This window comes from Lissotriton helveticus, chromosome 5_1, assembly GCF_964261635.1.
Source record: "Lissotriton helveticus chromosome 5_1, aLisHel1.1, whole genome shotgun sequence".
Classification (NCBI taxonomy): domain Eukaryota; kingdom Metazoa; phylum Chordata; class Amphibia; order Caudata; family Salamandridae; genus Lissotriton; species Lissotriton helveticus.
In genome coordinates, this window is record NC_136065.1 from 1,685,369,561 (window position 1) to 1,685,384,914 (window position 15,354).

Here is a 15,354-nt window from a genome sequence, read left to right on the forward strand (position 1 = left end):
AGAGTTAGCATTTAACCACGAGGTTAAATGCTAACTCTGGTACGAGGGGTGGCATAATACATGCTTCAGCCCCTGGTAGGCCCTGGGTACACCTATGCCCTGGGTACCTAAGGTACACTGTACAGGGGCTGATAAGGTGGCCCAGTACCAATTGGTAAAATGCACCTAAGGTACATGGTTGTAATTTAGAGAGAGAACAGCTAGGCTGTGGGTCTGATTAGCAGGCCCACAGCCAGGGAAAGTCGTAAACCAGTGAAGCAAAAAGCAAAAATCTGGGGTGGCCATGGGATTGCAGACCCCACTCTCCTACAAACGCTACACCATATACTCTTAAGTGCATTATAATCCTCGCGGTTAAATGCTAACTTTGGTATAGCTAACAGGACAGGCCAGCCGTGTGGCTGGCAATTTCATACGACGATCCCTCAAGGACTTAGGTTTCATTTGTTGACAGGCGTTGCACTCTTTGGAGTCGTGGTGTACCCCTAGGCACCACATACAGATGGTGAGCTGGTCTGTGACAGACATCTGACGCGCACAGGTCTCACACGCCTTAATGCCTGAAGGCACTGCACACTGTTCCGTGAAGCCGGAGGCATCGAGAAGTCCCAAAAAACAGGTCAGGGATCCGCTGATATCCCTGGATCCGCATTGGGATACGGAAAAGAACAAAACTGACGTCAGCGCGCTGGGAGGTGCAAATATGGCTCCGCTGGCGTCATGTCCGTGGATGACAATAGGACGGAGCCGTGCGGCTGCGGAAAGTTTTCCGATCCAGTCTGAAGCCTGGTGATATTTTAAGTTAAGAAATCTGCGGCTAGATGTCTCTATCAGGTAGTGTTTTTAGTTTATTGGGATGAACAAGGAAGCAACTTCTAAATAAAGGAACCTAGAAGTTAATTAAGTGCATTCTGAAACAAGGCAGAAAACTTGCCCCCTTGTGAATACAATCTCACAATATCACTCACACATACACAAACACCCTCCCACTATCACAAGCTTTTACCTCAATTAGATAGTGCCAAGTTAACTTTGCCCACAGCTTCTTGTGGAAGTGACATCAATGCATTTTGAAGATCTTGAGGAAATCTTTGTGCTACATCCTTCAAAAGCAAAATCAGTGTTTCCTGGGTTTCTAAAAGGAGGTAGGAGAAAGACTAGATTACTTCCACAAAAAATACTTTTTTTTAAGGCAATTTATATCTTGGGTCCCACAGTTCCTAAACACTGCTATCTTGAAGTCATAGCCAGCAGTCCAAAGAGGACAAGTCACTTACCTTTGGTACAGCTTTATCTAGTAGAGACTCTACAGGAGGCTGGCTTAGTATATGGTGCACACTTATTTAAGTAGTGCACTAATCCAAACAACCCTTAAGGCAGAGGTCTTCAAACTTTTTGATGCCGAGACCCCCCACTTCTCAAAGTTTTATAGGTTTAAGGACCCCCTCCTGACGAAAAATTCTAGAACCTGTTACTCATCATCAATAACCATGGCAAATCATTTTTACGGTGGGGAAATAATGTTGAAAATAGTGATTTCTGTAAGATTTTTAGGTCTTTTACTGCCAGGTAGCTATGTATAAAATAATAGGTAGCTTAAATGAAAAATACATTTAAAACGTTGTTACTTAGTGGGAAATGCACAATAGTACATTATGAAACCTTTATTAGTTAATGCACTGCAGCGGTATGTGTGTAACCAGAGACTCACAGAATTAAATCTTGGAAGATGCAGTGGAGAATAGTGACTTATGGATTTTTAGTGCTAGGTCACAGCTTGTGACCGAAAGCACTGTGAATATGTAAGTCATTATGTGATTCTTGCATTTGAGTAATACCCAGATTGCAAGCAATTTCTTTACAAAACTGTTGCTTCAACACCTCATGGGGTATTAAGCACTATACAAATACAATTTGAAGCATACACTTTACAGTTCAATTGTATTCTTTTTGAGTGGTAGGGCAAAGAGGTAACATCTTTGTCATCAGAAAGCTTTCAGTGAATCGATCAATTGCACAAGTTCCTTACCTTCGGTAACGATAGATCTGTAACAGTAGTTAGTGTTAGATTCCTTACCTTAGAATATCCCCAGGCGTCAGACTGGATCCGGAAAGTTTTGCGTAGCAGTATCCCTGCGCGTCAGTAGGCGTGGTCTGCGGCTTCGCGTCCGTCGTCGGCGTTGTGATTGCCGGGATGACGTCCTGGCGCGGAAAGCTATGCACAAGTTCTTGTACATAGCTTTCCGCGCCAGGAACGCAGAGCCAGTCCAGAGACCGACACTGGTGCCAAGATATCGGTTCGCAGAACGGGGAGGATGGATGGGGCGGTAAGTCTTCAACAAGGCCGACGCTGTCATCGCACCCCACCTGCGGGACATCATCAACACCTCCTTCAACACCGCTACCTTCCCGGAGAGCTGGAAGCACGCCGAACTCAGCGCCCTACTCAAGAAGCCATCAGCCGACCCCACCGACCTCAAGAACTACCGCCCCATCTCGCTGCTCCCGTTTCCGGCTAAAGTCATCGAGAAGACCGTCAACAAGCAGCTGGCCGCCTTCCTCGAGACGAACGGATCCCTCGACCCCTCGCAGTCTGGCTTCCGGGCAAACCACAGCGCCGAGACCGCCCTGATCGCTGCCACCGATGACATCCGTGCCCTGCTCGACAACGGAGAAACAGCGGCCCTCATCCTCCTAGACCTCTCCGCGGCCTTCGACACGGTCTGCCACCGTACCCTAGTACAGCGCCTCAGCAACGTCGGAGTCCAGGAGAAGGCACTGGAGTGGATCACCTCCTTCCTCGCCGGAAGGACACAGAGAGTCCGCCTCCCTCCGTTCAGATCGGAAGCCACCGAAGTCATCTGCGGCGTCCCTCAAGGCTCCTCGCTCAGTCCAACCCTCTTCAACGTCTACATGGGCTCCCTCGCAGACATCGCACGCCAGCACAACCTCAACATCATCTCCTACGCCGACGACACCCAGCTGATCCTCTCCCTCACCAACGACCCCGCCACAGCCAGAGACAACCTACACGAAGGGATGAAAGAGGTGGCCGAATGGATGAAGAACAGCCGCCTGAAACTGAACTCGGACAAGACGGAAGTCCTCATCCTGGGATCCTCACCCTCCGCCTGGGACGACTCCTGGTGGCCCCCCGCCCTGGGCAGCGCACCCCAACCAACAGACCACGCACGCAACCTGGGCTTCATCCTGGACTCCTCCCTCTCCATGACCAGACAAGTCAACGCCGTCTCCTCGTCGTGCTTCAACATCCTGCGCATGCTACGCAAGATCTTCCGGTGGATCCCCACCGAGACCAGGAAGACGGTCACCCAGGCCCTCGTCACCAGCCGTCTGGACTACGGCAACTCCCTCTACGCCAGAACCACCTCCAAGCTCCAGAAGAGACTTCAGCGGATCCAGAACGCATCTGCACGTCTCATCCTGGACATCCCCCGTCGCAGCCACATCTCCGGACACCTGAGAGACCTGCACTGGCTCCCGGTCAACAAGAGAATCACCTTCCGACTCCTCACCCACGCACACAAAGCCCTACACAACCAAGGCCCGGGATAACTCAACAGCCGCCTCAACTTCTACGCTCCCAAACGCCAGCTTCGATCAACCGGCCACGCCCTCGCCGCCGTCCCCCGCATTCGAAGAGCCACCACAGGAGGACGGTCCTTCTCCTACCTCGCCGCCAAGACATGGAACTCCCTCCCGACCCACCTCCGCCTGACCCAGGACCACCTCGCCTTCAGGAAGCAACTCAAGACCTGGCTGTTCGAGCAGTAGCGGACCCCCCCCCCCTAGCGCCTTGGGACCCTTTGGGTGAGTAGTGCGCTATATAAATGCTGTGATTGATTGATTGATTAAGGAATCTAACACTAACTACTGTTTCTTACAGATATATCGTTACCGAAGGTAAGTAACTTGTGCATATGAAAGAAACAGGTTAGTGTTAGATTCCTTACTTTAGAATAGATACCCCAGCAATACCAACCCCGGTGGTGGGTCTGCGAACCAAGATCACATCAGAAAGTCCTGGAGAACGGAACGGCCGAAAAAGCCATCTCTCAGGACTTGGCTGTCCAGGCAGTAGTGTCTAGCAAACGTGTGCAGCGAAGCCCACGTAGCTGCCTGACAGATGTCCTGCAAGGGGACTCCCTGGACCAGGGCAGTAGTAGCCGCCGTGACCCGAGTGGAATGGGCCCTCAGCCCAACAGGAGGTTCCTTTTTCGCCAAGGAGTAACAGACCTTGATGCACAACATGACCCACAAAGAGATGGTCCGCTTGTGCTTCCCTTCTTCGCGCCCACGTAACCAACAAAGAGCTGGTCGTCCACCCGGAACTGGCGTGTGCGGTCAGGATAAAAGCAGAGCGCACGTTTTGGGTCCAGAAGGTGGAGCCTCTCTTCCTCCTTCGAGGGATGCGGAGGCGGAAAGAAGGTGGGCAAGGTGATGGACTGCCCAGTATAAAAGGCTGTAACCACTTTGGGCAGGAAAGCAGGACGAGCTTTCAAGACAACTTTGTCCGGATGGACAGAAAGGAAGGGAGGCTTCAAAGATAGAGCCTGGAGCTCACTCACTCTCCTGGCAGAGGTGATGGCAACCAGGAATGCAGTCTTGAGTCAGAAGACGAAGAGGGCAATTGTGAAGCGGCACGAAAGGAGCGCACATCAGATAGGTTAGAACAAGGTTAAAGTCCCACTGAGGCATTACGAAAGGAACAGGAATAAACATGTGCGTGATGCCTTTCAAGAATCTATTTACAACATGGGACTTGAAAAGAGAAGGCTGATCAGGAAGCCTCAAGAAGGCTGAAATAGCAGAGAGGTAGCCCTTAAGAGTGCCCAGAGCAGAGCCCTGCTGGGCAAGAGAAAGAAGGAAGAGGAGAACCTCAGAAAGGGGGGCAGAAAGTGGATCCACAGCCTTTGCTGTGTACCATGCCACAAATTTGTTCCACCTGCAGGCGTATACCGATTTCGTGGAGGGACGCCTGGCTGCCAGAACAAGTTACTTACCTTGGGTAACGATATATCTGTAAGAAACATTAGTTAGTTATATTCCTTACCTTAGAATATCCCCAGGCGTCAGGCTGGATCCGGAAAGTTTTGCGTAGCAGTACCTCTGTGTGTCGGTAGGCGTAGTCTGCGGCTCCGCGTCAGTAGTCGGCGCCGGGATGATGCCGTCAAGAGTACTTAGACGCCGCCCTCACGCACTGACGTTAGTTCTTATGAACAGCTTTTCCGCGCCATAAACGCAGAGCCATGATAAAAACAGACACTGGTGCCATGAAACTAGGGCCCTCAAAGGGATGTAACTTAACCCTAGATATCGGTTCGCAGAACGGGGAGGATGGGTGGGGCGGTAAGGAATCTAACTAACGTGTTTCTTTCAGATGAACAACTTACTTACCTTCGGTAATGATATATCTGTAAGAAACATTATCCACATGGCGGTGGTGTTGTCTGTGAACACCTGCACTACTCTCCCCTTGACAGAGGGAAGGAATGTCTTCAGTGCAAGTCGGATCGCCCAGAGCTCCAGAAGGTTGATATGGAGCCTGGACTCCGCCGGAGACGAGAGGCCTCTGATCTACGCCTCTCCCATGTGGCCACCCCATCCCAGAAGTGATGCATCTGTCACCACTGTGAAGTCTGGTCGGGGCAAGGGAGAGGGATCTGTCATTGACCCAATGCCGGTTCATGACCCACCACTGCAACTATTGTGCAGTGCCCTCCGAGATCTGGGTGTAATTAGACAGGTTCCCTTGATGCTGCGCCCACTGGAACTATAGGTCCCACTGCAGAGCCCGCATATGCCATCTGGCATGATCGACCAGCAGGATGCAGGAGGCCAAGAGGCCCAGCAGCCTCAGGGTCATCCTGACCGAAACCTAGGATAGAAGCTGAAAGACCGGAATCAGAGCCCGAATATCCTGGACTCGCCGTTCGGGAGGATAGACCCGAAAGTGCGTTGTATACAGAACCACTCCAATGAAGAGGAGCTTCTGAGAGGGGATAAGGTGCGACTTCGGCACATTGATGAAGAACCCCAGCAAATGTAGGAGGTCGGCCGTAGTGGTCCTGCAGGTCCAGCGCTACAATACAGTCTCCAGGGTCGAGGGCAGACAAGAACTGAGCCAGAGTTAACATCTTGAACTTCTCCTTCCGCAAAAAGCGATTGACGTCCCTGAGTTCCAAGATAGGACGCAGGCCCTTGTCCTTCTTGGACACCAGAAAGTGGTGGGAGTAACAACCATGTCTTACTTCTGGCGCAGGAATGCACTTGACGGCCCCCTTGGCCAAGAGGGCCGCAACTTCCTGTTGAAGAAGTGCCAACTGGTCCCCCGACATGCGGTGGTACTGGGGTGGCATGGCTGGAGGGTTTATCTCGAAGGGGAGCAAGTAGCCCCTTCGGACTATTTGGAAAACCCACCTGTCCGAAGTGATGGTGCCTCAGTGGGGGAGGGGATGGCGAATCCTGCCACCCACTGGCATTTGATGGGCCTGAAAAACAGGACTAGGAAGGTTTGGAGGCAGAGGTGGCTGGGGTGGAGGTGGACTGACCTGTCCGCTGGCCCCCTGACCCGGCTCGGCAGGTCCCACGTCTGCGCTGAGACTGTTGCTGCACGGGCCTGTGGCTCTGAAGCCAACGTATTGGGGCGCCTCTTCCGTGGCCATGAAAGGAGCGAAAAGCAGAAGTCGGAGGAGGGTAAGTAGCGGAAAGGCCCAAGGACTTGGCTGTAGCCTGCGAGTCCTGAAAGCGCTCCAACGCACTATCTGCTTTGTTGCCGAAAAGGCGAATGCCATCAAAGGGCATGTCCATCAGAGTGGTGAGGATATCCCCAGAAAAAACAGCTGTCCTCAGCCAGGCGTGGCGACGGAGCGCCACTGTTGTGGAAATCGCCATGCTCGGCGGTGTCAAGGCCAAAACGAATAGTGAACTTGGCTGTATCCCTCCCTCCAGCAATAGCTTGAGAGAGCACTGTCCGGGTCTAACTCACATTGGGCTGCGAGAGGGTCTTCAGACCCCTCCCAGTCCTCCCCGTCCTCTGAAACCTGCTAGACAGGCGGAAAAGTAGGAGGAGGATGGAGAAAGGGATAGAAATTCCCCATTGGAGTCGGAATCTGCGTCGAATGACACCGGTCCAGCACCGTCTCCATTTCAGGGTGGAACCCGGGGACGGCATTGGTCGGGGAGGTGGCCAACGTCTGTGCTGTAGACGTCGATGGAGGTCGTACGAGGCCAACCGACATTGGCCGGGATCCATGCATGGATCCATGGGGGGTCTTGCGGCGCCGAGGCCGGAGCCGTCATCTGCGCCGGAGACGAAGAAGGGCGAGGATCCACAGTGCCTGAAGGCGCACCGGCGAGGGCCAACGGGGCAAAGAGGGGGGCCATGGCTGACAGAAATTCCTGCAGCTGGGCCGGAGTCGCCAACGGACCCGGGAAGGGTGGGTAGGCCGTCGGCAACTGCATAGACTCTGCCGGAGCCGCGGGGTGGGATCACCCGCACCCTCAGCCGCGTCGCTCGACAGGCTAGGGGAAGGTGAAGAGCGACATTGCTTCTTCTACTTCTTGTGCTTCGTCTTACCTGACCCCGACTGCGAAGGCATCGTCGAACAATGGTGGCGGCTCCGCGACCGGTCCCTCGACCTCCCACGGTGGCCAGGACATTGAACTGCACGGAGCAGACTCCCGGGCCTCAAGCAACTTTCGGGACCGCTCCCACAAAGTTTTTAGAGCCATGGACCGGCAGTCAGGTCGTGGTCGCGCCCCAGGCAGTAGAGACACTCGTGGTGCGGGTCCGTCAACGACATCGTGCGAGGACAGGCCTCACAAGACTTGAATCCGGGCATCCCTATACACCAAGAGTCAAAGACAAAAGAACAAAGACAAAAGTCCTAAAAAACTCAGTCAAAAATTTACTGGAGGTACCGCTCTCTCCGGATCTGCACTTACTGGCGTGGAAAAAGAAAGACCTGACGTCAGCACTCTAGGGCGGCGTCTAAGTAGCTGCCGCGACGTCATCCCAGCGATCAAGACACTTACAACAGACTAGGAGCTGCGCGACGCCACCTTCCGACGCGCAGGGGTACTTCTGGCGAAAACTTTCCGGATCCAGTCTGACAGCTAGGGGTAATTATAAGGTAAGGAATATATCACTAACGTGTCTTTCAGATCTCACATATTACTAAGATTAGAAACGTATATCTGTTGTGATTGGTGAATGCACCAAATCATACAGTCTGCAATGGCAGGCATGGAGTCACAGTTTAAGTAGACTCCCATGGGTGGCACAATACATGCTTTACCAAATGGGAGACCCCTGATGTACCTAAGCACTGGGTACCTCAGTACCACATACTAGGGACTTGAAATGGTACACTGGTAGCCGATTGTGGGGGTAACAACGTTTCTTATCATGTCAATTTAGGTGAGAAAGCACAGTTGCTGGGGTCCGGATTATCAGGATCCCAGCAGACTAGGTCAAAAACACATTGATATCAAGCAAAAAGTGGGGGTAACCATGAAAGCAGATCCTACCTTCATACAAATATGTTATGTGAAAAAAATGTATGAAGGCATAAGTGAGAAGTACTCTAAATAGCTTAGCATTTCAGGGGGAAAGGGCCTAGTAGCCAAGGGGTTTATTAAGTGTTTATTACTACCACTGTTTAACGTTCACGACCGAGGAATTGCAGCTAGGCAAGGGAAATAAAACAAGCATGTGAATCTATAATAGATACAAAAGAAAAAAAGAACATATAACTAGCTAAAGAATTACTCCACAGAAGTCATTACACTTGCTTTCCACAGCAAGCAAATTTCACAACACTTAGATTTGCTTGGTAAGACTGAGGCAGGCAGAGACTGAGTGAGTGCTGTCACTCTTAGTTTTAAAGAACCAAGCATTTTCTTGGAATGACTGACATCCCATCCGTAAAAATCAAGGAGGCTAAAAGTACAAATACAAGACAATACATATGACTCTTTGTAGCAAGTTTCGCCATTCACTGATACATCTCCTTACCTGGTTTTAAATCATTGGTTCCAAGGACATGGCCGGAGATCCGCACAATATCCGCAAGATGTTTAATTACCTGGTGATTAAAAGAAAAATAAACTTACTAAGCTCCATGAAGCAATGAGACAAAGAGACTATGAAGCAAAACAGAGAGAATACCATTTGTACAAGGAGAAAGCATGACAAAGCCTCACTTTTGCAGAAAGAAGTGTAGAAAGCAGAAGCTTGAGGAACTGGAGAGTTAAGTGGGAATCCTACACAACAGACAAGCAATGGCAGTAAAGACGAAACAAAGGGTAATAATAGTGTCTTGAGCTTGGGGAGATTTAAGGGCAATAAGCAAGGGTCCAACCGATGACCTTCGGTGCTCAGTTCCACATACCTGGGAATATCGATTCCTCTTATGTGTATTTTCCATAGTACGGTAATAAATTCTTTGACAATTTTAGACTGCTCAGGGCATGGGGAGGTGTGGCGGGAATAGGGCAGAACAGGCTAAAGAATTGCAGGGGAGCATTTTCTGCTTTAATGTAATGTGATAAGGGCAGAGGAGTAAGTGAAGGGTTATCTAGCAGTATTCCATGCTACGACTCTGGCCCTGGGCTTTAACTCTGCAGTCACAAGCGAGAGGGCTTTAATGTAGGGATGCTGGGTTAGGATGGAAGTCTAGGAAAGTCAGAGCCCGTGGGGTGTAAGGCTTTGAATATTGCCAGATGTGTCCTTGTAGCTTGCCTTGGTGTCGGGCGGAGGGTTGGGAAAATGGGTGGGGGCAAGGCCAGAACCCGACTTGAGGAGGAAGCACTGTATGCACCTCTGTTGTTTCTGTAGTGTTTGGAGTGGGCCAGGCTGTATTCCTTTCCTTCCCTCTATGAAGTGTTTCACCTTGTTCAGATCTGCATCCAGTGAAACCATGTCAAGAATTATCAGGCCAAGAAACTGTGGCCAATGGACCTGGGTTCACTGGGTCAGGAATATGCAAACCAGGAAATTCCAGCCCGGTAACAAAAGACATCATAGAAATGTGAGTGGTGAATTGCACTCTAACTTACTGCCTGAAACCTCGGATACAAAACAAGACTTTTCTTCTGCAAAAGGTGTGTACAACTGAATGAGAGATAAAGGTAGTGTGAGAAGTTGGCCTGGTATATGATGTTCACTATTCTAGTGAGCACCTTGCACCAGTCCAAACAACCCTTTTGGTGATGGTTGTAAAGTCAACCTTATAGACCAGCTATCCTAGTGGTAGCATGGACAAAAGCAGTCTTAGGCTAAACTCAAGAGGGCATGTGAAGCCAGCTGTTTTACCATATGCAATCCCAGTAACACCAAATGAAAGAACACCACACAGGTTATATATTCAAAATATATATGTATTTATTTCTAAAACAATCCTCTGAACTCTTTATGAGGGCAGAGGCACAAGCGCATAACAAGTAACTTAAGGTAACGTACAATAAGTTGCACAAATATGGATAGGCCCTGGTGGCCCGCTAAACCATATACTAAAATAGTGGTATAAGAACCACGTCAAGAACAATGGTAAGGCTTAGGGCCTTGGGAATCCCTGGGGCTACACTGGACTAACAGTTGTTAGGGAGCAGGAGGCCCACAGGATGCGTGTGCAGTGTCTAATTGCGCACGCGTGCACACATAGAAGTCAATGGGTGCGTAAAGTTACAAAGTTAAAGAATTAGGAGTCTTCCGACTGGACTAGAAGCTAACCACTTGAAACTAGGACACTGGGAGAGTTAATCTTCACAGGAGCACCGCAGTACTCGCGTTACCTCACCCACAGGAAGCGGGTGCATAGGTCCCAAAGGGTGTCGGGTTTCGTCGTGGAGTTCTATGGAGCCTTGGAGAAAAGATGCTGCAGACTACCAGGAGAGAAGAGTCCCGTTGGATCCAAGGGCGGATCGTGGATGAAGAGTACCTGAAAGCAGAGGGGACAGAGTCTGGGTAACTAGCCAGAGACCAGGAAGGAACCGGGAAGGAACCAGGCGATGTCAGGGAGCAATCAGGTGATGTCGCGAAGCTTGTCTCTGCAGCCACGTCGACCAGGAGGTATCGACGATGACAAGGAGTTGGATACGGACTGTCCCACGAAGGCTCTCGCTGTCGGCGGTGTCGGTTCTCGATTCGGAGTCAACAGGCCTTGGCAAATGCAACCCACGCAGGAATCGAAGATGACTTCTTACTTAGGCCAGCAAGGACTGAGGGGCTTCTCCTTCCCAGGGAAGCAAGGGCCAGTGGTGAGCAACCAGACCAGCGGTTTAGATTTCGGGTTTCGTAGTCACAGAGGCTACTAAGCCAACGGGCAAGTGACAGGACAGACGCGTCGAGCAGGAAAAAGCAAAAGGGCCCCACGCAGCACTCGGTGAGTGTGGCGAGGTGATCTTCGGTGCAGTTGGTGCTCGGGGCTGGGGCTTCTCAATCCCCAATGCACAACTTCGAGGGTGCCTCAGAAGTTGCACGGAAAGTAATTTGCTGGCTTTCTAAGATGGCCGGTCCCAGGTCTCTCGTCGCCTCCATGGGTCTCAGCTTTGCTGTGGCTGTGGATCGGGATGTTGGATGTCTGGAAGTCCGGGTCTTGTCAGGCTCTGTGTTCGAGCTCCGGCGGGAGCAACGACAAAGCAAACCGTTGAGCGCTGGATGGTGCCTGCTTGCACAGGGTGGTCACTCCTTGACCACAAGGGAGATTCTTCAGTCTTCTACGTCGAGTAGGATGTCAAAGGTCCAGAGTTTCGTATCAGAGTTTCAGTCAGGATACATCTAAATTCTTGGGACTCAGCTCCTACCCATATACCAAATCTAGGGGCTGGATTACCTGCTAGGTCCCTCCTATGGGTGGGACCCAGGAAGGGGGTGGTTACACCCCTTTCCCTTTGTCCAGTTTCGCACCAGAGCTGGGGCTGGAGTGCCCCAGCACTGGTTTGACCTGGACTATGCATGGGACACCTTGTGTGCCCCAGGCAGTGTCTCATTTCATTCAGCCCTCCCTGCCCCAATACACTATAGCCTGTCTGGGTTGGTGCTAGCACCTCCCTGTGACCACCATCTCACATAAAACCAAGCACTCTGCCTTCAGGATTGTTAAGGCCTGCCATAGAAGTGACTGATAGGAGTATATGTGTCCAGATATAAGGTTAGACATAGGTATACCATATCTAAGCAAGGGGTGATTACACGACCTTGCCCCAGCTGAGTGATCAGCCAGTTGTGTCAGTTTGGATGGCCAGCCAGGGGTGGCAAAAGATGTGCTGCAGGCCTTGGGTGCACCTATGCCCTGGGTACCTATAGTACAATGTACAGGGACTCATAAGAGTGACCCAAATCCCAATTGGTGATGTACCTAAAGTACATGGTGTGAATTTAGAGAGAGAACAGCAGGGCTGTGGGTCTGATTAGCAGGCCCACAGCCACATAAGTCGAAAACCAGTGAAGCAAAAAGCAAAAAAATGGGGTGATCCAGCCCCTTAGCTTAGTATAAGTATAGGAGCTGTGTCCCCAGGAATTTAGATTATCCTGGAAAGAAACTTTGATACAGAACTCTTCGACCATCGACATTCTATCCTGACTAGAAGACAGAAGACATCTCCCTTGTGGTCAAGGAGTGACCACCCTGTACAAACAGGCAACACCAGTAACTTGCCGATCTGCTTTGTCGACGCTCCCGCAGGAACCCGAAGACTCCACGACACAGGAACTGGACTCTAAGACTTCTCCAACTCCGACCCACATCCACAGCAAATCTGGGACCCGCGGCGGACACGAGAGACGTGGGCCCGGACACCCTGGACATCCTGCATTTTGCTAACTGCTCGACTACCGAGGTACCAATCCAGTTGTGCATTGGGGTACGAGAAGTCCCAGACCCGAGCTCCATTTGCACCGAAGCTCAGCCCTCCACACTCCACGAGTGCTACGTGGGGCCTGCTCTTGCATTCCTGCTCGACGCGTCATCCCGGTACCCTGCTTTCCTGTTTGTTCCAGGCTTGCTCCAGCTTCCCCTCAAAGGAGAAGTGCCACAGACCTTGCTGGTCTGCAACAGAGCCAATCTCATCATCCAGCATGGGTTGCGGTAGCCAAGGTTTGTTGGGTCCAATCCGGATACCGACTCCGCAGTTAACTAGATCCATCGTGGGACAGCTCGTATCCAGCTCCTGGTCATCGTCGATGCCTCCTGGACCACGTGGCTAAAGAGACAATCTCACCTTCTTCACCTTCAAGCACGTGACATCGCCTGGTTCCTTCCTGGTCACTGGCTAGTGACCCAGACTCTGTCCCCTCTGCTTTCAGGTCCTCTTCAACCTCGATCCAACCTTGGATCCACCCGGACATCTTCCGCCTGGTCGCCTGCAGCATCTTTCTTCACAGGCTCCATAGACTTCAACGGCGAAACCCGACATCTTCACACCTATGCACCCGCTTCCTGTGGGTGAGGTAACGCGAGTACTTCGGTGCTCCCAAGGGTATTGACTATCCAAGTGTCTAGGTTTTTAGTTGTTTTCTCCTAGCTAAACTGGAAGTGTCCTAAATCCTTCTTTATCTAACTTTTAAGTTCCCATTGACTTTACATTGGCTATCGCGTGTGGGTAAAGACTCTGCACGCGCCGCCTGTGGGCCTCCTACTTCTAAACTAAGGTTCAGATAGTGTAGCCCCAGCGATTCCCTAGGCCCTAGGCCTTACCTTTTCTCATGATGTGGTACTTATACCACTTTCTTAATATATGGTTTGCTTCGCCCCTAGGGCCTAACTGTAAATTGTGCAACTTAACGTATCCTGATTAAGTAACTTGTTATGTTCTTTGGCCTCTGATCTCATAAAGAGTTCAGAGGAGTGTGTTAGTAAATAAATACATATATATTTTATATATATCCTGTGTGGTATCCTTTCATTTGATATGCAAAACAGCTGGCTTACACGCCCTCAAGAGTCTTTTAGCCTAAGACTGTTCTGTCCACGCTACCACTAGGATAGCTGGTCTATAAGGTTGACTTACAACCATCACCATAAGGGTTGTTTGGACTGGTGCAAGGTGTTCACTAGAATAGTGAACATCATATACCAGGCCAACTTCTCACAGGGCACAGGTGTGACATCGGCACATTGATGGAGAACCCCAGCAGGTGCAGGAGATCGGCCGTAGTCTGGAGGTGGCTGACGACTGTCTGGGGCGAGCCCGTCTTCAACAACGTCTAGATAGGGGAAGACTGAAACCCCTAACCTGCGCAGATGAGCTGCGACCACCGCCATCACTTTCGTGAACACCCGTGGGGCACTGGTAAGGCCGAAGGGGAGCACGGTAAACTGAAAGTTCTCGTGGCCTACCGTGAACCGCAGGTAGCGCAGGCAGGACGGGGATGTGGAAATACGCGTCCTGCAAGTCCAACGCTACCATCCAGTCTCCTGGGTCCAGGGCAGCCAAGACCTGAGCCAGTGTCAGCATCTTGAACCTCTCCTTCCGGAGGAAGCCGTTGATGTTCCGCAGATCCAAGATAGGGCGTAGGCCCCCTTTGCCCTTCTTGGGAACCAGAAAGTAGAGGGAGTAACAACCACACCCTACTTCTGGCCCAGGAACGCGCTCGATGGCCCGCTTGGCCAAGAGGGCCGAAACTTCCTCTCGCAGAAGGCTCAAGTGATCCCCCCGACACGCGGAGGAACTGCGGTGGCATGGCTGGAGAGGTCGCCTCGAAGGGGAGGGAATAGCCCCTTCGGACGATTTGCAGCACCCTCCTGTCCAATGTGATGTTGTGCCAGTGGAGGAGGTGATGGCGAACCCTGCCCCCCACTGGCGTCTCGTGGGCCTGAAAGCTCGGACTAGGAGGGCTTTGAGGCGGATGCTGCAGGGGTGGATGTAGACTGGCCTCGCCGATGTCCCCGGGCACCGACACGGCGGTTACCACGTCCACCACTGCGTTGGATGTTTGTCTGCGGCCCGTGACTGGAAGGACGTGTGGGGGTGCCCCTTCCATGGCCACTAAAGGGGCGAAAGGCAGCAGATTGCTGGCGCAGGGCCGATAGGCCCAAGGACTTGGCTGTAGCCCTGGAGTCCTCAAAGCGCTCAAGCGCTCTGTCTGCCTTGTCGCCAAAGAGGCGACGGCCATCAAACGGCATGTCCATAAGAGTGTTTTGGACATCAGACAAAAAATTGGCGGACCTCAGCCAGGCGTGGCGACGAATCGCCACTGCCGTTGCCATCGCTCTACCCAGCGAGTCCGTTGTATCCAGTCCACATCTGATGGAGTACCGTGCCGCATCTCGTACCTCCGCAAGGGCTTGGGCGAGTTTAGTCCGGGCTGTGAAAAGTTGGCCTGATATA

The 15,354-nt window shown here is 51.6% G+C and overlaps 1 protein-coding gene across 2 annotated transcripts in view; it reads right to left on the reverse strand.

The window, feature by feature from the left end:
* IPO4 (importin 4) overlaps positions 1–15,354 on the reverse strand; it is a 2,629,293-nt gene that overhangs the window by 39,793 nt on the left and 2,574,146 nt on the right. For both annotated transcript variants that reach the window (XM_078644926.1, XM_078644927.1), the window contains 2 exons: positions 9,041–9,110; positions 1,007–1,135 (listed from right to left, as the gene is read on the reverse strand). In XM_078644926.1, the coding sequence (XP_078501052.1) occupies positions 1,008–1,135; positions 9,041–9,110 (198 nt within the window). In that variant the 3' untranslated portion in view covers position 1,007. The remainder of the gene's footprint in view (positions 1–1,006; positions 1,136–9,040; positions 9,111–15,354) is intronic.